The sequence below is a fragment of the Manis pentadactyla genome, chromosome 2 (genome assembly GCF_030020395.1).
Source record: "Manis pentadactyla isolate mManPen7 chromosome 2, mManPen7.hap1, whole genome shotgun sequence".
In the NCBI taxonomy this organism is placed as follows: Eukaryota; Metazoa; Chordata; class Mammalia; order Pholidota; family Manidae; genus Manis; species Manis pentadactyla.
Window position 1 is genome coordinate 229702402 of NC_080020.1, and position 21089 is coordinate 229723490.

Below are 21089 nucleotides of genomic sequence, written 5' to 3' on the forward strand. Positions count from 1 at the left end.
GAGCTAGGAAAGAGAGAAAAAGTAAAATTAGAGCATCGATCTAGGAAGTCCAATAGCTTATAAATAAGAATTCAATAAAGAGAGAAGAGGGATAATCAAAGGGAGAAAATTATCAAAGAAACAAGAAAACTTCACTGAATTGGAGGTCATGTGTTTCCAGCATGAAAGGAACCACAAAAATCCAGGCACTATGAAAGACCCACCCCGTGACACATCAACAAGATTTCAGAATGTCAGTGATCAAAAGAATATCCAGAGAGCTTCCAGAGAAGGAAGAAACAAAACAAAACAAATCAGGGCACAAAGAATCAGGAATTAGGGTGGCATTTCTTAATAGCATCATTGCACTTAAAAGAAAATGGAGTGATACCTTCAAAATTCTAAGTGCAAAAGGCTTTCTGATACAATCCAGACCTGTGTACCACCTTTCGAGTAAGCCCAGCCACCATCACAGAGAGACCTAGGTGTCGTCTTCCCTAGGCTACAAGCATCCTCCAGAGAACACGTCAGCAAGCCACAGGCCCACCTTTCCCCTGACCCCTCCCCTCAAAGAGCCCGCCAAAGCCCTGGCCATAAAAAGCCTCTTGGCCTGTTAGAGACCCTCTTTCCTTTGTTCTGCTGGCAGAGACAGAGGGTCCCTCTCAGGGTCAGCAATAAAGCTGCTTGGACTGTTGAGTTCGCATATCTCCTCTTTTTTCTTTAACCTATCCCCTTTCCCTTTCCCTTTCAATCTAAAATTCTAGACCTGGCTTGGGCAAATGTTATAGACTGGTGCTCTCAACACCCACTCCCCCTTTTTATAGCCTTCCTCTGCTTAACCACTAGAAGCTAAAACCCTATTTCCCAGCCTCCCTGACAGCAACAGTTCTGCATGTTACCAAGGTCCCATCAAACAAACTCACCCATGAGACTTGGAAGGTGGAGATTTGTGAAGTGGCAGCTACACAGGAGGAGTATGAGATATTCTGGGTTATCTGGGTAATGGTTGTACTATCTCTGTGTTTCTCAACCTTTTTTGTTTTTATTATTCCTTCCCTGAGGAGCCCTTTTTGACATTTTTTTCCCAACCATGAAATTTTAATACCACAGATATGCTGTGTATATGTTTATGTATATATATATATGTTATATTTTTAAAAAGTAAGATTTTTTTGGCCTCCCCATTCCCCCAAAACAATTGTGCCCCTGTTGGGGCAACACTGCCCCCATTGAAAATGCGTGTAGTATGTGGTCCTCAGAAAGTCCAAGTGCCAGCACACGGCAGTGGCAGTGAGGTTACTATTAGAATCAGTCCAGTGGTGTGATTGCGTGTTATTGGGTGTTGAGTGGAACATCCAAGTGTTTCAAAACAGAGGAGAGGTGGAAGAAATCCTTACATGACACCAAAGGAAAATAGGAGGCTGAAGGTTTGCTTTACAGCTCAGCCAGCAGCCAATCCAGAATGCAACAGGAGAACGTAGGGGTCCAGAACATTTGGAAAAACATAGAACAGATGATGCCATGCATATGACCATGTTGATAGGAATTTTAGACTTGTGTGGTAGAATTTGGAGATGAATTAGTGATAGTTACATAGAAAATGGAATGAATTTTTTGAAAAAGGCGAATGTTAAATGCAGGAAAAATACAAAGTAGAAGAGAGTTAGAAACATAATCATAGTATATGTGACTCATCTTTGAACAATATTTTTGAGGTCATAATTATGGAAACTTTGAATACTTATTTAACCCAGTGCAATGATATAATTTTATTGTGAGAATAGTATTGAAGAGAGGATAGGAAAAGAGCTGTATTCTTGTCATCCATAGTAAGGTGGTCAACATATAATGTTTAAAATGAGAGTCTTGAAATAGCAATATAAACATCATTTTTAAAGAAAATGTGAAAACAGACAGTTTATAAGAGTTGAAAATGATAACTAAGGGAAACAAAAATCATGCATGGGCAGAGGCAGGACAGGGACTTTCCTTTTTTGTTAGCATTACACCGCTATTTGATTTTTTTACTTGTACATGTATTACTTGAAAAATAAAAATTAAATGAAATTCAGAAAAAGCAAGTTAAAAAGAAAAGCCTATCCTAGGCAGAGGCCTCTTAACTGCTTCTTTTTTCATTTTCTCCCCAGATATTCTTTTCAATATTTGTCTATAGTTGCTTTTTCTTCATAGAAGACCTCACTCAGATAATACCAGTCCTTGGCAAAGGCTTTAGATATGCATATTTATAGGTTTTGTTCTAGATAAGCCTCTTAAAACTGGAAACTTTGGTAAATTAATTAGCTCTACTTCCAAATCCTCTTCCTGGTCTAAACACTCTATCACTTGACTGGTGTATTGGCCAAAGCTAGCTATCAAATGCAGAATCTCAAAATTGGCAGATTTCTGATATTTGTAAGAAACCACAGTTATCAGAACTATAGAGGAATATTTATGCCTTCATTACACATATACAATCAAAAGGGATTTACTCCAAGCATTTCATTTAAATAGAAAAATGGATCTAGTAATGTTAGTTGTCATAGTTACTAGTACTAATTTAGTATTAGTGGATTTAGTTAATGTTTTTTGTTTTGACAAAGGAAACGGGTTATGGATTTATTATTTGTAAATTAGAAAAACATTTAATGAAACCTAGTTAAATTACTGGTTTGGGTATAAGAGTCAGCACCTGTGAATTATTTCTGTATTTACTTAATTAAAATAAAGTTCTTAACACAGTAAGAGCCTAGAGCAATGGTTCTTAAACTTCAGTGTGTTCTTAGGAATTGCTCAGTGGAAGGTGGTAAAATGCAGATTCCAGGTCCCCGACCTAGAAATAATTATTTTTCTCTTTCTCCTTTAAAACAAACAAACAAACAAACATGGATTCTGCATTTGTTTGGTGTTGTCCAGGAATCTGGATTTTAAACAAGTGTCCTGGGTGATTCTGATAAAGGTGGTCCTGTGGAAGCCAATGGGACACACTGACTTGTTTGTTTTTCCTTTAATTTATTTCTAAATGACATGTAGGGAACTCCAAAGGGAACAGTTTTAAGTGCTCTCTCAGATAAGTGCCTAGAGACCAACTTGCTGAATATATTCTACACAAAGAGGGAGAGTAAGATCACGTTCCTGGATCCTGTCCCAGAAAAATGTAAGATCATTTCATTGGTTACCAAACTGGATGCTAACCAAAAAAAGATAAATATTTGTGGATTCAGAGATGTATTTAAAGAAATATTGCACAAAAGTCTAATGGTACCTGGAATTTTCAAAATCATCAGAGTAATAATTTTTAAATGTGTCACAAAGTAATACTCCAAATTTAAATTACACATCACTTGGTTAGTTCTTACCCATGAAATCCTTACATGAACTATTCTTTGTCTTTTTTTTTTTCATACTTTCTACTGTGTAGGTTGTAAAGGTTCAGAACAGATACTGACAATTAAAAAATGAAATAATCTAATTTACCATGGTATATTCCAGAATTTAAGAAGAAGAAAAAGTTTAAAACTACTTGCCATATTACCTATTTCTGCAAATACAAATCTCCGTTAGTGCTTTCAGGTGAAGTAGGCCATTTAAATTAATGTTGTCTTTATACTTCACATTTTAGCTTTTTTTTACTCCCCTCTCTCACCTGGAGGGATAACCTGTAAACCAAACTTTTGTTGTTAATCTACACTTCTACTTGTAAGAGTGCATGTGGTACATGTGGTACATGTGGTCAGTGTGACCACATACCGTGAGACCTGCAACCTATAGTTAGTGGTGAGGCTGATGATGCTGGAGGAGGTGATGATGGCTGATACTTACTGAGAGCTTAGAAAAGGACAAGCATTAAGTGCTTGATGTGCATTAAATTATTTGAACAGCACAGATTACTATTCCCATTGTACAGTGAGAAAATTGACATCCAAGGAGGCTAAACAACTTGCCCAAATCAAGTAAGGAGTAAGTAGGCTTCAAACTCAGGTAATCTGGTTCCAGAGCCTGGTACTTTGTGTAATCCTACCCTGGTACAGAATGCTTCAACAAAATAAGGGATTATATTTCAAAATGAAGAATCTAAGCAAGGGGCTTCTATTGGTATATTGTGGCTTGCACCTAATCTGCATCCTTAGTTTGGAAGTGGCAATCCATTATTTATGAATCTAATAATACATTTGGTTTAAGTACCTTGGGAACATTTGGTATTTGTTTCATTATGGGTTTCCACTTAGTTTTAATGTGTTGTGATTTTAATAAGACCTGCCTTGTAATACACAGTATTTTAAGACTAAATCATAATTTATGCACACAAATCCAAATAAGAGAGAATAACTATTGGCTTTCAAATGAAAATAAATTAAAAGATAATTTGATGAAATTGAAACCAGGCTATTATCTGATTATAAGGATATTCCTTAAGAGGTACCTCATGTTTAACCAGAGGAGTCACCTGTTCAGGAGAGCAAGTCCTTTGGCAAGGAAACTGGATTATATATGGTGACCACAGACTTTATAGATGACTCTCTTTCCGAATTCTTCATTGCTTAGAGCTCAAGCACTGGTATTGTAAACTGGAGCAAAACTAAGCATCTGAAATGACAGTAATGGAGGAAGGGTTTAAGCAGAAAGTACTTAAAGCAAATTATGTTTTATTCTGACACATTTACCCATAGAGGGAAATTTGCAAAAAGTGATAGGCTTCTGGGGGACTACACAGAACTCTTTGGTAGGCTGGAGAATCACTGAAGCTTTCTCTTCATTACAGAGCTGGCAGATGAAGAGGGGCTGTAATTGCCCCTAGCAGTCAGACTATCCTATTGAGAAGAACAGTGATATGTCAACATATTTAAAGAAGGGGATTCTTAATTATAAACAGAAATAACCTGAAACATTAGTCAAAACTTGAAGATGAGACTTTTTTTACCCAGTGCAATAACCAAGCAGATGTAGTGAGTGCATAGTGGTGATGGTGGTTATGATGAAATCTGGGGTGGATATTGTGACTTACATTTAAGATGTTTCATAATGTGGATGCAAATGCCATTATGCAAACAAGTGGAAGCCTGACAATTTGTACTTTGTTTTGGGGATCAGAGGCTTTAGATGCCATATTTACAATACATAAAGCATAAAGGAGGTATTCTTTTAATTGAGACTTGACTCATATAAAGGTGAAAAAGCCAAATAAATCTTTGAGAAAAATGAAATATTTCCCCACAGTGGATAGGTAAAACAAAGATCATCACAGGTCACTGAGAATCATAGGCATTTTTAAGAAGAAAGGTTAATTAGAGATATAATAAATCAGAGGTAGTTCTGAAGCCAGTGGAGCAACTGGAAAACAATGCAATTCTCAGACTGATGAGTAATAATTTTCCTTGCATTTCCTAGTCAAAGAAAGCTAGAGTGAATGTAGTCTCAGGGAAACAGGGAAAAACGTTCTAGGAATTCTTGGGAATCATGTAATTTTAGAGGATGATGGGAACTTTGAAATTGTTTGTTTCTTTAATCTCCAAATGTAGAGACAATGTAACTGAAGATAAGTGATTTGTTCATTGCTGCAAGTCTCATCAGCGGTGGAACCAGAAAACATGTGAGCCAGGAGTTCAGTGCAAGTCTCCTATCTCTGTTTCCTGTGTTTGTTACTTCTTGTTCAGTGTACTTTGTTATGTCCTAATTGAAGCATGTTAAGATGTTAAAGGATGATTTTATGAATTTATTTTCTTGGTTTCAATTTAGGGTTAGCTTGTAAGTGCTTAAAGATGCCAGTCAGTTAACTGGGACTTTTATTATGTGTATGGTCCAATGCCCATCATTATCAAAGTTATTCTAAAATATAAGGGCACAGAACTCTCGGGAAGACTCATGCCAGAAGATGATCATCAAAAAACCCCAACAAAGATCCACGCACTGCTACAGCTGTAGATGCACTCATCCCACCAGCTCCTGGACTTGCCATGGGAATGAAGGAGATATCTAAGCTGGCCTGTGCATACAGTAAAACAACAAATTTGACTGGATCTATACTGTTGGAACTCAACCAAGAATTAGGAGAAGTGCAAATTGTAGCGCTCCAAAATCTTACAACTACAGACTATTTACTGTTAAAAGAACATATGGGATGTGAACAGTGCCCAGGAATGGGTTGTTTTAATTTGTCTGATTTTTCTCAAACTATTCAAATTCAGTTAGATAATAACCATCATATCATTGATAAGTTTTCACAAATGCCTAGGGTGCCTAACTGGTTTTCTTGGTTTCACTGGAGATGGCTGGTAATTACAGGTATGCTTTGGTTATGTAACTATACTCCTATTATGTTAATGTGTGTGCGCAATTTAAGTAGTAGCTTAAAATATATACATGCTGAAGTTACTCTACAAGAAGATATGTCAAAGAAATAATCAATCTTCCCATGTTTTCTCCCGCCTGCTACTTCTATAGCTTTTCTTCTTCCTTCCTAATTACAACGAATTCTTAAATAGAATTCGTGCCTCATATCAAATTTACCGAGTATCATAACTCCTCCAAGTGGTAAAGATACCTCAAGACAAATGCTGGGCATAGAAGCCACAGGGCATAAATATGCAAAGAAATAAAAAGCTAACCATTTCAAACAATAAGGCTTCTCTCTCACTTACCAACTTAACATTTCCCTGTGTGGCCCCGGAAGATGACTGGTTAGCCAGAGACGGGTAAGATTCCTCAAGGGAGGAACAACCTAAGACAGGCACAGTCGCTGGGGGGTCATCAGGTGAGAAATTGGGGATCAACAGAGGTGAGGCTTAGAACCTCACCCCCCCTGTTCTGAGAGAAATCTTCTGCATATGTGGATGTTTTATTGCCCTTGTCTAGCTTGGATTAACACATAGTCTACAGGCACACACCTGATCATCTACATTTGCTCTCTTACAACACTAAACTATGTTTTCTACCTTTATGTTGTATCTACCTACCACCTCAGCATCTTATTAAAAATAATAAAGAGAGAAATGTGGTATCCACATATAAATCAAGTATAAAAATCAAATGTGTATTCATATTTGAACTGACTGTTTATAGTTCATAATGCATGAGCAAAACCAAAAGTTTCTGTGATGACTGCCCTTGTACTGTTCACCATGTAACTTATTCACTATGTAAGAATTTGTTCTCCATGTAAGAACTTGTTCGTTATGCTTCAGAAGATTGGAGACTGACGAAAATTAGGCTTGGGGTGGATTAATGATTGTGCATTGAGCATTGACTCCCCTATACAGAATTTTATTGTTGTTAACAACCATTTGATCAATAAAAATGAGAGATGCCCTAACAACAACAACCAAGAAAAAGTACACACTTCCAATTGTAAAATAAATAAGCAACCGGGATGTAATGTATAGCATAAGGAATATAGTCAAAATATTGTAACAACTTGGTATGGTGATAGCTGGTACTTAGAATTATCATGTATATAAATGTTGAATCACTGTGTTGTACACCTGAAACTAATGTAATGTAATACTGTGTGTCAACTACCCTTCAATAAAAAATAATTATCTAAAAAAAAAAAAAAAAAAAAAAAAAAAAAAAAATACATTTAAATAGAAAAAAAAAAAAAAATATAAGGGCACAGAATAGGCAGGATAATTGCCTGAGTACTCCAATTTCATAACACATACCATTTTTATGAAACAAAGGCAGTTTGGCAGATTATTCATTTCTTCTGAGTGGTTTATTCAAAGTTAAAAATAAGTTGGGAAGGGAAGTTTTCATTCTAGCAATCTTTAATTACCATAGCCATTTTAGGAGGGGACAGCAATGAAGCCAGGAAGAGAACACTGGTAAACACTTAATTATACATGAACTCTACTCAGTGCTCTTACAATTTGGTCTAAGTTAGTAATGTCAAAATGTGGTTGCTATATTGAAATCCTTTTCCTAAGAGTTATTATTTCTAATACCAATATTACTAGTATCTTTAAGAGTAATTTAGCCTATTATTAATTTCACGCTCATAGTCACAATACTCCTGTGAGGCAGGAAGAACAGTTACCATTATCTATATTTAACAATGAGAAACTTAAGGCACAGAAAAGTTAAGCAGATTTCTCAAGTTCACAGCTATTTGGTGGAAAAGTCAGGACTAAAATTCAGATCTTGACTTCCAGCGAAGTTTCTTTCTCCTGGATGTGTTCGTTTGATTTTTAACATTAAAAAAAGAACCTTATTGGTACTGGTCTTACAGTACCGGTTTGTGTATATGGCTGTTTCTTCTTTAGATTCTAAGCATCATTCATTCTTTTTTTTTTTTTTAGATAATTATTTTTTATTGAAGGGTAGTTGACACACAGTATTACATTACATTAGTTTCAGGTGTACAACACAGTGATTCAACATTTATATACATGATAATTCTAGGTACCAGCTATCACCATACCAAGTTGTTACAATATTTTGACTATATTCCTTATGCTATACATTACATCCCGGTTACTTATTTATTTTACAATTGGAAGTGTGTACTTTTTTTTGGTTGTTGTTGTTAGGGCATCTCTCATATTTATTGATCAAATGGTTGTTAACAACAATAAAATTCTGTATAGGGGAGTCAATGCTCAATGCACAATCATTAATCCACCCCAAGCCTAATTTTCGTCAGTCTCCAATCTTCTGAGGCATAACAAACAAGTTCTTACATGGAGAACAAATTCTTACATAGTGACTAAGTTACATGGTGAACAGTACAAGGGCAGTCATCACAGAAACTTTTGGTTTTGCTCATGCATTATGAACTATAAACAGTCAGTTCAAATATGAATACACATTTGATTTTTATACTTGATTTATATGTGGATACCACATTTCTCTCTTTATTATTTTTAATAAAATGCTGAAGTGGTAGGTAGATACAACATAAAGGTAGAAAACATAGTTTAGTGTTGTAAGAGAGCAAATGTAGATGATCAGGTGTGTGCCTGTAGACTATGTGTTAATCCAAGCTAGACCAGGGCAATAAAACATCCACGTATGCAGAAGATTTCTCTCAGAACAGGGGGGGTGAGGTTCTAAGCCTCACCTCTGTTGATCCCCAATTTCTCACCTGATGACCCCCCTGCGACTGTGCCTGTCTTAGGTTGTTCCTCCCTTGAGGAATCTTACCCGTCTCTGGCTAACCAGTCATCTTCCGGGGCCATACAGGGAAATGTTAAGTTGGTAAGTGAGAGAGAAGCCTTATTGTTTGAAATGGTTAGCTTTCTATTTCTTTGCATATTTATGCCCTGTGGCTTCTATGCCCAGCATTTGTCTTGAGGTATCTTTACCACTTGGAGGAGTTATGATACTCGGTAAATTTGATATGAGGCACGAATTCTATTTAAGAATTCGTTGTAATTAGGAAGGAAGAAGAAAAGCTATAGAAGTAGCAGGCGGGACATTCATTCTTTATAGAATCTTTCCTCCTCCCTGCCAGTTTGAGAAATTAGAAAGCACTCAATAAATGTTTGTTTTTAAGAATTAAGAACATGAGAATCAGTTATGGGATGCATATTATTTGAGGTAGGACAGTGAGGCATTATATATTATTAGCTCAATTATTTCTCCCTTCATCACAGTTTAAGAGCTTTTGGTCTAATTAGCTGATACTGGTCAGAAAGCCTAACATCAAATTTAGGCTACTATGGGCCTCAGTTTCTTCATTAAAAACATGAAGATGTGGTATTTTTAATATGAGAAAAAGTTTCCATTTTCAGAATTTCATTTCTCAGATGGTAATTAACATTTCCTAAATTTTACCATATACCAAGCACAGTGCTGAGCAGTTCATTTAGGTTAGCTCTTACAACCTCAAAACCCATGGAGTTGGTGCTATTATTATGCTCATTTTTACAAATGAGGAAGAAATTGAGGCTTAGAAAGGTTAAATAACTTGCCCAAGATCTTGGCAGCTAATAAAAGTCAGAGTCAGCCAAAAATGGGTCTGACTCCAAAATCTAAGCTATTTTTAATACTACACTATATTATACCTATAGCTTTACAATTCTGACACAGCTACATTTTCCAGATGGTTAAAATTCTCCCCTTTGCAAACGTTAATTTCATGCAGACACCCCAAATAGAGAACTATGTTCTGTCATGTCCTACTAAAATAAAAATTCAGTCTAAGGAAACTCCTTTTTGTAGACATTATTTGTTCTAGACCTGAGATTGTATCTTTATGTTATTTACTTTAGGTTGCACCATGTTCCCCACACCCACCTTTTAAGTTTTTTAAATGGTATTTGTTTTTCCTTCAGTTTGTGTGTTCAGACACTGTATGCTTTCTCTATACTTTCCCAAAGCAGAGAAAAGGAAACATTTTTTAATATTATATTAATAGAAAGCTCTGAATTATTGGGATAAGGTTTCAATGAGTGGCTCACTGAACAGGTTTGGTCTCTAATTGATCACAACTCCCATTGGAACACTACGCCAGGGAGAATGGAGGTCCTGGCTTTTTGATTCTTCCTTCTATCCTTTTATTCAGTTTGGTTTTCAGGATCATAGGAACCAAACAATCAAAGAATGTTAGGCAGGAAAGGATTGAACCCAATTAGTACAACTACCTTCTTTCAGAGTGACAGCTGAGGTCCAAAGTAGTGATTTGCTGAAGCTCTTGTTTTCACATCTGTGTTGTCTCGTCGTCCAAGACTCTACAGTAATAATCAAGTACATCTGAACACCTGATAGCTGATGGAAATTTCTGGACTGGGTGTAAATGTGAGGAAGAATAGGATCTGCTGTTTAAGAGGTAATCTCTGAAGGTAGAGTACTTGGATCCCAATCCTTTCTCTGCTGTTTATTAGCTGTGCCCTCTTAGGCAAGTTATTTTCCTGTGATTCTAGTACCATCTTAAATGGTTTGTCGTGGAGATGGAGTTCCACCTTCAAGGCATTTAAAGCAGCCTTTCAAGTATTTAATGCAGGCGGTTGAACTATCATTAACCATTAGTTCTACCAAAAATTTCAGCTGTCAGGTTGTTCAATTTTGAACGAGCCGGGTGTTCTCCTCCAGCATTCTTCCTCTTCTGAAGTCTAATAAATAAAAGCTGACATTTGCATTTTGAAGAAACTCAAACGGCTTACTTTTCTTACGTTTGGGCAAAGAGACTAGATGAACACCACACCACCAAGCACACTGAAGGTATGAGGAAACTACACCTAATTGAGAGTCTCCCGGGGGAGAAGGCGATTCTTGAAGAGATGCTGGCAACGGCGTTTTCTTCTCAAGTGGGTGCTGGCGGTTGGCCTCCAAGGTCTTAGAGTGACACCGAGGGTGCTGGTACGAGGTTTGCCTCCTTGGTGTTGGGGGCAGTCGCGGTGGCGAGCTGGGTCAGCCTCACCCCTAAAGGTCCAGGTGGGCTTGAGGGTGACTTAAGAGGCACATGCATCTGGAATTGGCCTCCAGTTGGGGCATTTTCACAGCGATCCTTATAAGACAAAGGGACTTCTTATCTAGGTCACTTTTTTGGCTTGTTGCCCGCCTCCCAGCCCCCGCCTTTGTCCCCAACTTCCCCCGCACTGGCTCGACGGCGCCCCTCACGTCGCTAATTTGGCGGCTACCCTGCTCCCTTTTGTTGTTCGGGTTCCTAAGAGGGGGTGGGCTGGCCGCCGACCCTCGGGCAAGGGGAATAAAGGATGAAGGGTGAAGACTCCCTTCACAATCGAGGAGCGCGCAGCGCCGCCTGCCAGTCGCAACCCGCCGCCTCTAGGGCCCTCGGCCGGGCCTGGCATGGGGGCAGAGCGCGCGCGGCCGGCGCCCTCTGATTGGCTGCGGGCGTCGGGGAGCCGCGCGGCGATTGGGCCGTGGGGCTGTCGGGCGCGAGGGCGCGCGAGGTGGGGAGGGGCGCCTGGAAGCTGCTGGAAGTCAGGGGGCGGAGCGGGGGCGCGAACGGCCGGGGCGCGGGCGCGAGCGCGGGCGGGGGCGCGGCGCGGGAGGAGGGCCGAGCCGGTCACCGCCCCCGGCCCCTCCCCGGCTCCGCCCCGCGCCGCTCAGACCGCCGGCTGCATCCCCATCCTCGGCGTCGCCGGGCACAGCGCGCGGGCGAGCTGCGCCGTGGCCGGAGGGCGGCAGGCGGAGCGCCAGGCCGGCCATGGCCACCACCAGCACCACGGGCTCCACCCTGCTGGAGCCCCTCAGCAACGCCGTGCAGCTACCCATCGACCAGGTACCCGAGGCGCCCTGCTGGCATCGCGCCCTCGCCGCCCCTTCCCCGGCCGTGTGCCATCCGCGCGGGCGCCAGGACCCGGGCGCGGGCTGGAGCGGGGGCCAGCCCTGAAGGGAGGCGGCGATCCTCCGGTCATTGTCCGCCTGCCGCCTTGAGCCAGCTGGCCCTTCCCGGTGTGCCCACCCAGCCCCCATCCCGGCCTGTGCCCGTGTCGCCCGGGGTGGCGCCGGGCACCGACGTGCGCGCGTGCATGCCCGGCCCTGCTCCAGCCACTGCAGCGCCCCGACCCGGGTCGTCTTGCATCGGGCGGACGGCGATCCGGACTTGCGAAGCCGCTTCCAGTGCCTGTGGGCACGGGTGTAGACAGTATCGACAGGCTGTGTTTCGGGGTAGCCAGGGTGTCCGTGTCCTGTGCGCGTGGCAGCGAATGCCCACGGGGAAGCAGGCTGGATGCGCCCAAGTGGAGAGAGCTGGGTACGGCGCGTGGCGTGGAGGAGCCCCGCCGAGGGGTCAGCGACCTGCACCCTGGGATAGTTCCGTTGAAGTGTGGTTCAGTTACAGAGAGGCAGCAGTTTGGGAGAAGGCAGATTAGGCAGAAGAAGTAAGAGCGAGTTTAAGCCAGGATTTGTAGCTGAGAAAGTTACAACCTTGTTGACAGAAGAAGCCACCCTACCCCCTTCTCTCCCACCCCTCAAAAAAGCATTTGATAGTGTACAGGGAATATGGGCATTTAAATGGGGCCAGTTGAGTTTGTATGAAAGGCCTAAGGATTGTTTGAAAAATAAAGGGTATTTTGATGGGCAAAGCAGCGCCATTTTTATTCAGAAAAGAAAGTTTGCAAGTGTTTTGTAAGAGTGACATTTCGGGAAGTTGTTGATGGGGGCTGGGGATAGATAGTCGCTCTAGCCCCAAGCTACAGGTAATTAACTGAAAATTTTACTTAAGAGTTTTTCAAGTGTATTTGATCTACAAGTGTTTGCACTTTACAAGAGATCCTGGTTCACTGTCCTCTTGAAAGTGTTGCTGTCATTCGATGTCATCAGGCATTTCATTTATAATACAGCATGCCTCTGTGTCCAGACCGCGTCTCATAGCAGCAGGACTGGAAACGTCTCCTGTGCCTAACATGACACTGACTGCTTTGTGCTTTACTGTTTAAGAAAAAAAAAGACTGAAGTGTGTCCATCGAGTATAAAAAAAATTCTTTCTGTTCAAATCTGAATTCTTTACTTATTTTTCAGTCACCTTTTGGTTCATAATAAAATACCTATCCCCACAAATCTTGAACAACAGCTACATTGTGTAGCATGCTAGTGAATTTAATCATGTACTGTAAGAAAGCAGTCTTCTCTGTTTATTAATAAACTGATCAGAACTTAGGGTTTTTCATTTTCTCGGTCCTGTGAAGGATGCTCACTTTTTCAAACTGAAGTACAGTGAGTTTTTGGTGTATTACACCCCAGGCTAAGTAGGATACTGCCAGGGTATCAGCAAATGCAGGGTAGGTATCTTAAAATTTTTCTTTTGCTCTTGAGGAGCAAGAGAGATAGGCCTATAGCTTTTTATTTATTTTAGGGAACAGGTATGTTCTTTCTCTGCCTACCATGATTAAATACTTTCTTTACTATGCTAATACCTTTTAATTTTCTATACAATGCTTATAACACTTTAAAGTGATTGCATGTTAATAAAGTCATTTGCACATATCAGCCATCCAGAACAAGTTCTTTTCAGTACTGAAATAAGCAGGAGAATCTAGGGAAGGTGACCAGACTTTGAATTTTTGACCTTCTTCCTTACTATCTACAAGTCTTGATTTGGTACTTTGGACAAACTTAATCTTCTTGGGACTACTCAGAATTTTTATAGCCATTTGCATTTTGAGTTTTTTCTGAGCTAGTCTTAAGAATATTGGATTAATATCACACAAGCCTTAACTTTTTATTGTGAGAATAAGCTGTTTCTTTGAAGCACCAGATAATTGATTTTTTGCTGATAAAGCTCTTGGAATAACTGAAAACTCATATTACAAAATTGGATGAATAAATATTTAGCCATCATTTTAAAATTAAGCAAAATAGAAAACAATTTTTGTACCATGTAAATCATTGAGTCCAAGTTGAGAGAAAGCCTAGAAATTGCTTTTAATCAGATAGTGTGATTTAACAGGAAAAAGGAAATCAGGAGATGAAAAGTATAAAAATATAACTTGTTAGTATGTTAATTTGGTATGTGTTAATTAACAATGTTTTGAAAATTTAGGAAATTTTAAAAGCAGTTGTTTAATGTCACAGGAGAAGAAACTTAGGGCCAGAAAAATAGTTCACTAGTTTTTTTACTAGCATGTGTACTTTATGAAATGATAGAAATTATTGGCATGTATGGAATATAAGAATGTACATTGCAAGGTAGGTTGAAGAGAAAGGAGGAAACGTTTTACAATAAAAATAGACAAGGAAAAGGAGCAAAAGATTTTGCCTTACACTCCTGTATTTAATCTTTCCTTAGAATTCCACATGACCTTGGGATAACCATAGTGTTTGTTCAGTGGGCCTTAAATTTAAATAAAAATATAAAATCTATCTAGTGAAGTTGAATGATGCCTTAAGACAAAAAATACCTTACGTCTGATGTTTCCCCTTCTAGTCTTGTCTTTCAGGTGAATTTGTTCTAGGGTGGTGGTTCTCATTAAAGGGGTGTATAAAGGGGGCTTCTGAGGAGGATTTGGATAAGGGAGAGCTATACCAAAGACAAGGGCCAGACTGCTGTCAGGTGAGACTGGCCTCATCAGACAGTTCTTTTGGGGACAGGGTCATTGTTTAGAGATGATGTGCTGAACTTTTAGGGTGAGGATAGGGACAAGAGGAAACTCAAGCATTTTGAAAGCTTTGGAGGAGGGAGGAAAAGATAAAGATAGGTGGGGTCAGGGAGGGACGACAACCTGCTGTGAGTTACTGATCCTGCAAAGTCAAGTGATAATTATCCTGGGCAACACCTTACAGCTTACACATATCTCTCATGCATTATATTATTCAACTGAATCTTCACAGCACCTTACAAAGTCAGATAAAATTCAAGGCCTGAAGTTCAGTTATATATACTATATATATATATATCTTACATATATGTACTTCATACATAATATATGGTATTAAGCATTTGAATAAAAGATCAATTTCAATTCATAGTCTTAATACCAGGCAAATAATTTTGATAGCTGGGTTGTTTTTTTTAGATCTGGGTTGCCATTGTATTTTTGGAGGAGAGGGTGGCGAGACAGAACTTGCCAAACACTGAAGGGCTGGTGGAAATAGTTGGGATAGGGAAAACCGTGTGTATGTAAGAGAAAAGGAATGTGGAGGCTTATGAAATTGTGGGGGCTTTTTGGTCAGTTTGTTGATTGACCTTTTCTGTATACTTCTCCTGTGTACTATATAGACAACCAATGAACTGAAGTAATATACTAGGAAAAAGAATAGTGTAAAACATTAACTTCTTCAATGCCCCTTTACTTCTGTACTACGATGAACCCTATATTGTAAATGAAGAGATAAGTGACATTCCCAGTAGTGAACCTTAAGAATATGACTCCTCTTTTAGGAGATGGAGGTGAATAGCAACAAAAGAAGCAAATCAAGGATTTATTTTATTTTAAAGTTGCCACTTGAATGCTCTCGTTTTAGGACATAAATACTGAACTTGTTTGTCTATCCTGTCTGCCTCTCCACCCATAAGGAGCATGTCTTTATCATGAGAACCCTGAAATGCTGACAATCTGCCGTGGAAGATTCCTTTTAATAAGGAAGGCATATGGGACAAAGAAGCTTGAATCTGTATTTTAGACCCTGTCAGTCAGCTAATTTTAGATATGTCACTTTACATAAATGAGTTTTTCCTGTGTAAAATGTGTGTTGTGCTTAGTTTTAAAATTCTGTGATTCTGTGTTTGTTTCACTAACTGAAGAAGCTGCCCCAAATTCTTTTTTGACTGAGTTGGAGGGAATATAAATAACAACTTAAGGGAGGAAAATGGGCTAATAAATTTTTAGATGTTTTCAACAGTAAGAGTTGAGACTGCCTCTCTTTAATCAGAAGCAGCTAAGCCAAGTACCACATACCCTGAAAATGGCAGCTAATGTTGGTGTCCTGTCTTCTGTTGCCCTTTATCCATAGAGGAGGAGTGCAATGGTGTCCTGGAAATGGCACTATTGGGTTTGAAACCAGACTCTGCTGGTCTTGTGCTCTTTGGCAAATTACTGTATTTTTCTTTAAGCCCAATTTTCTCATCTGCAAAATAAAGATAATAAATAGTATTACTTGTAGATTATTGTGAAGATTTAAAACAGATAATCTATGTAACGTGCCTGGCACCTAGTTTATGTTCCACACACAGTCCTTTACCCTTTACAAATTATGAAATATTTGGAGTTTATATTTTTATTATATTTATGAAATATTTGGAGTTTAATATGTGAGAAGTTACTATCTGTTCATGTGTATCCCATTTTTAATCTCCAGGACTTCCTTTTTAGGAAGGGAAATAAGAGGCTGAGGTTCAGTGGTTTGCCCACACAGTGATTAAACTAGGATTAAATCTAGTTTTGAATTTTGAGTCACACGTGGATTTTCTGCTTCTTTACTGTTTCAAGAGTTCTTTGTCCCCTGCTTTTAAAAAAAGCTTCCTGTGTTGTCACTGCCTCAATAGGTACAAATAACCCTTGTCTCTGTTTATTGTGGTCCATCAGGATTGACTTTCCAGGGAAATAATGAAAACAGCTCATACAGAACTTTTGCCTGAAGTCTGTGTAACAGGTTGGATTCTATAATCATAGAATTTGGCAAGATTTCTTCAAAGTAAGACAAGCCATAAACATGGCCCCCAGAAGAGTGATCATTTAATGGTTTTGTGAATGCCATAGGTGAAGCTTGGAGTTATGCTTTGGTAGATAGGTAGGGTGTGGAAGGGGGGAAACCAGCTAACGGGTGAAGAGATGCAATCAGGGCTCAGGAGATTTGAGCAGATGCTACTGACACAACCCTTCTTCCTTTGCTTATCAAAATCCTGACATGCTTCCAAGCCTGCTTCCAGTGCACCTTGCAAGTAAATTTTCTTGTGAATCCCACCTGACGTGACTGACTTCTTATTTGGACCACAAAAGCATTTTGGATTTTGCACTATTCTGGCATTTATATTCTGCTTACCGTTATATGTATCTATCAGGGTTCTGGTAGGAGACAGATTGAACAAGGTAACCAAGGAGACTTTAAAAACTGTTTACTAAGATAGTGGCAGGTTTAGGAGAATCCGCAAGGATTACTAGCTCACTAGGTCTGGAGGGGCAAGGGGCAGGAAGGAGCAGAATCCCAGGGGGATTGCAGGGGCTCAGGATGAGGATGAGTGCCAGTCCCTCCTTCCCATCCTCCACCTCCTTCTGGGTCCCCTTCAGAGGGCACAGGGTACAGTGGAGGGTGGATCTGGAAGGCTTTTAAATACCCTCCAGATCATCGTGATTACTAGTAGGCATTTTACAGTGCCATTCATTCCCCTACCGGAGAATTTTATGTGTGTTCACATATAAAAGCCTTTTGTCAGGCCCCTTTATGCACATCTCATTCTGTCTTTTTCTTTTTAGTTATGCATTTTGAAGGAATAGTACATTCTTGCTCTCTCTTTTTGCCTAATGCCTGTTCACTCTTATAACCATTGTAACCAGGCTCCTGCCTGCAACATTAATAGTCAGATCCATTGGCAACTTGGAGAAATGTAATACTAAGCAGTTATTTCCTTGCTTAAAACTCTTGCAGCTTCCATGCTGCCTATTGCAGTGTTTTTTAAGTGGCTGTGAGACCATTTGTATAAAAAATAATTTGGGATTATTATTAAAAATATATGTTCTCCATGTCTACCCAGACCTACTGAATGAGGGCCAGGGAACTTGCATTTGGACGAGGCTCCTTTTTGTCCCCTTCCCTCCCACCTCAGAGGTAGATCACTACCTGCCACATTTTTTAAGATTCTCCATATTATTAAAAGGTCATACAATGTGATGTATTTTGTAAGTGTTTTCATATAGCCACTTAACCTGTAACCTCCAAAATATAATGCAGTGTAACTGTGCATGAGATTTGGGAAAATAAAGTTCCAAGTGCACTTTAGGTGGCATGGCCCTGAAATGGGACAGGTGTTTAGTTGAATGATGTGCATGTCTCTTTCAGCCCTGTCATTGTATCTCTAGTAACTGTACATATGACCTCATGTGTGGAAAATGTCAAAAGTCTAAATCTGGGGTCCCTCCTGAATGTGAGGCCTGCCTTGTGAGAGCCTGTTCCAGCTGGTCTTACTACATGCATGCCTTTGAGGACCGCTGACCTAAAGGAGAGACTTAGGGCCTCTTAAGGATGGCTGCTAGCTCCTTTTTTGTTATTCAGACCCCAGACCCCCCATTCCTCACACCCTCACAGGCTCCCAGGACAGGAGCAGTGATTGCTTAAAGCCATGCGTGTAGAGGTGGTACAGCTGGAATTTAGACCCCCGACCACTGCTGCTTGAAGTGCTGTTACTTAGAGTTCCCCTCGACACATTTTCCTGTCATTTAACTCGGTGTCTTTGATTAAGTGATTTCCTCAGCCGGAGATGCCTCCCACCCTTTATTTTAGCCCAGGAAGCCGGTTCTTTTCAATATCCAACTAAAGCCTGTATCTCCTTGATGAGGCTTTTTAAGATGTGGCGCATCCTTGCCAGTCACTTGGCGCCCCCTTTTCGGGCCTGCGTTGTGTGTATAACAGGCACGCGCACCATTCCTGGGTTTGTCCTCCTACCTGAGGGGCCTCCCGCGTGGAGCTGGGCAGGGAGCTGCCTTGACGCCGCTGCAGCATTTCTGTAATGAGGCCGTGCCCCAGAGGAGGCTTCGGAGTCACTCCGCCCAGCCTCCTACTCCTGACTCCAGCCATCGCCGCACAGCCATGGCCTAGGATCACCCAAATCTCTGTCTTAGGAAGAAGGTAATGGGTACATTTCGGGGGTCTTTGCCCTTTCCACTGGCAGCTTGTCAAATGTGTGTATCTTTCCAACTCTAGGAAGTAGTGGTACGATAATCCCCCTTTGCTTTCTGAGTGACTTGGCCACCCTTGCTGGTAGGGCCTCCCAAGCAATCAATTCCCTCCTGCCCTTTGACTGCTTTAACCTGCTCTGATACCATGTGTAGCACTTAATTTTTTGTGTGTGCTTATTTTCTCCTCCTCCCTGCCAGGCTGTAAGTTCCTCAAGAATAGGGTCCTCTTCTCACTCATGTTTGTATCTCAGAGGCACAGGGACAGCATTAGCCTACAGTGCACTTGGAGTAAGCGGGACTGATGTCGTGAAGAGCTGGGCTGCCTCGAAGTCTGATACCACTTCTGAGTGTGTGACCTTAGCCTTGACTGGCCTATGTAAGCCTCAGGGTCCCGTCTCTGAAGTGGGCAGATCGTGGGTCCCGTCTTGGAGGGTTGTGGTTGGCATTAGGAAGCAGTGCGTGTGAGATTGGCCGAGCGCTCAGGGAGAGCCCAGTCAGTGTTCGGGGTTACTACCTGCAGGGGTGCTTCCCCAGGGGCTGTGGAGGACAGAGTACTGACCAGATGAAGGCCCATCCCACAGGGTTTTCATTGTCTATCAGCATGTTTTCAGCGATCCATTTTGCAAGTAGGTGAGCATGTCCTGTATGCCAGAGAGCGTGCTGGACACTCAGGATGTGAAGGAGTGGCTGCAGTCTACTACAGTGGTTTTCAAACTTTTTGAACAATAGCTAAGAGGAGCTGGTCAGGGGCACGGTAGAGGTTCCTGCTGTGGAGGGCCGGTGGTGGACCCAGGAGGGTCAGAGTGCTCCAGTGGAGGGCTGTGGGAGGGTCTCTGGGAGATCTTGTAGATCCGTTTCCTGGGAACACCACTCTTTGACAGTCTGTCTTTGGTTTCACACCCTGCCTTGCTGGAAGGCAGATGGTGGGGCTGGGAAATCTGTAGGGACCCTTCCCTGAAGGAAGTTCTTCCTTGTCTTTGCAGCTCAGCCAGCTGAGCTCCCCAAATCAGGTTCAGGTCATTGTGACTCGCTTTCCTCGGGCTGCAGAGCCTTGGGAGTTAAGGGGCTTGTGGTGAGGCCCACAGGGGACTGCACAGCAGATTGTGCATCAGGAGGAGGCCACGCAAATCTTTTCAGCTGACTTTTTATTTTCTTCAGAGGGTTACTTAAAAGAAAACATGCAAAAGCATTGAAGAATTTTCTGGCAATGTGACTGATTATTCAAATGAAAATAAAGATAGCTCTGAGAGGTACCATTTTCAGCTAGATGATTACAGTGTCAGGTGATAAAGGGTGACTGAAAGAGAAGCTTTATCAGCATTGTTATTAAGAGACTTAGAAAAGAGAAGCCTTCAGAGTATGTAATGGTCTGTATCCATAAAGCATGAAGTGCTGCTGCTTTTAGTGCCCTGCACGCTCTGCTTTCAGGGGGCCTCCTAAAGGACTCCTTTGGGATATCCCCCACGCCCCCCAGCCAGCTTCCAGGTGCCATGAGCAGATCCTCCCCGGTAGCTTGTGTCCTTGTGGAGTGAGGAAGCTAGGGGAACCCCCAACCTCAAAGCAGATGTACCCCACTCTTCCGTGAAGGTCCAGGCCTCTGACCAGCTTGCCCTGCTCTGGTCTGGACATGGGACCAAAAGGTAACATGCTTTCTGTTTTCATCCATAACCCCAAAGAAACTCTATTAGTTTTTAGAGGGTTTTCTGTGTCAACCTAGGTGTTTGCAGAAGGCCAGAGTTGTAGATAATAAATGAGTTACTCAGTTACATGTGTATTAAAATAAAATAAATACCTCCCTGCTTATACAAACAAATAGAAAAATTTTAATCCTTTCGTTATCTTTTTGAAACTAAATTACATGTAGAATTATAATACAGGAAA

General features: G+C 41.0%; 1 protein-coding gene across 6 annotated transcripts in view; it reads left to right on the top strand.

The window, feature by feature from the left end:
• Positions 1-21089, top strand: part of MBOAT2 (membrane bound O-acyltransferase domain containing 2) — a 161887-nt gene that overhangs the window by 25868 nt on the left and 114930 nt on the right. For 2 of the 6 annotated variants that reach the window (XM_036881743.2, XM_057497470.1), the window contains exon 1: positions 11937-12157. The exons of 1 other annotated variant lie outside the window; for it this stretch is intronic. Coding sequence is in view for 2 of the 5 variants with exons in the window: in XM_036881737.2 (XP_036737632.2) it covers positions 12083-12157 (75 nt within the window). In the remaining 3 variants the exon portion in view is untranslated. Of the gene's footprint in view, positions 1-11936; positions 12158-21089 lie in introns of those variants that run through there. 3 more of the 6 variants (XM_036881737.2, XM_036881739.2, XM_057497469.1) reach the window with 2 other exon arrangements.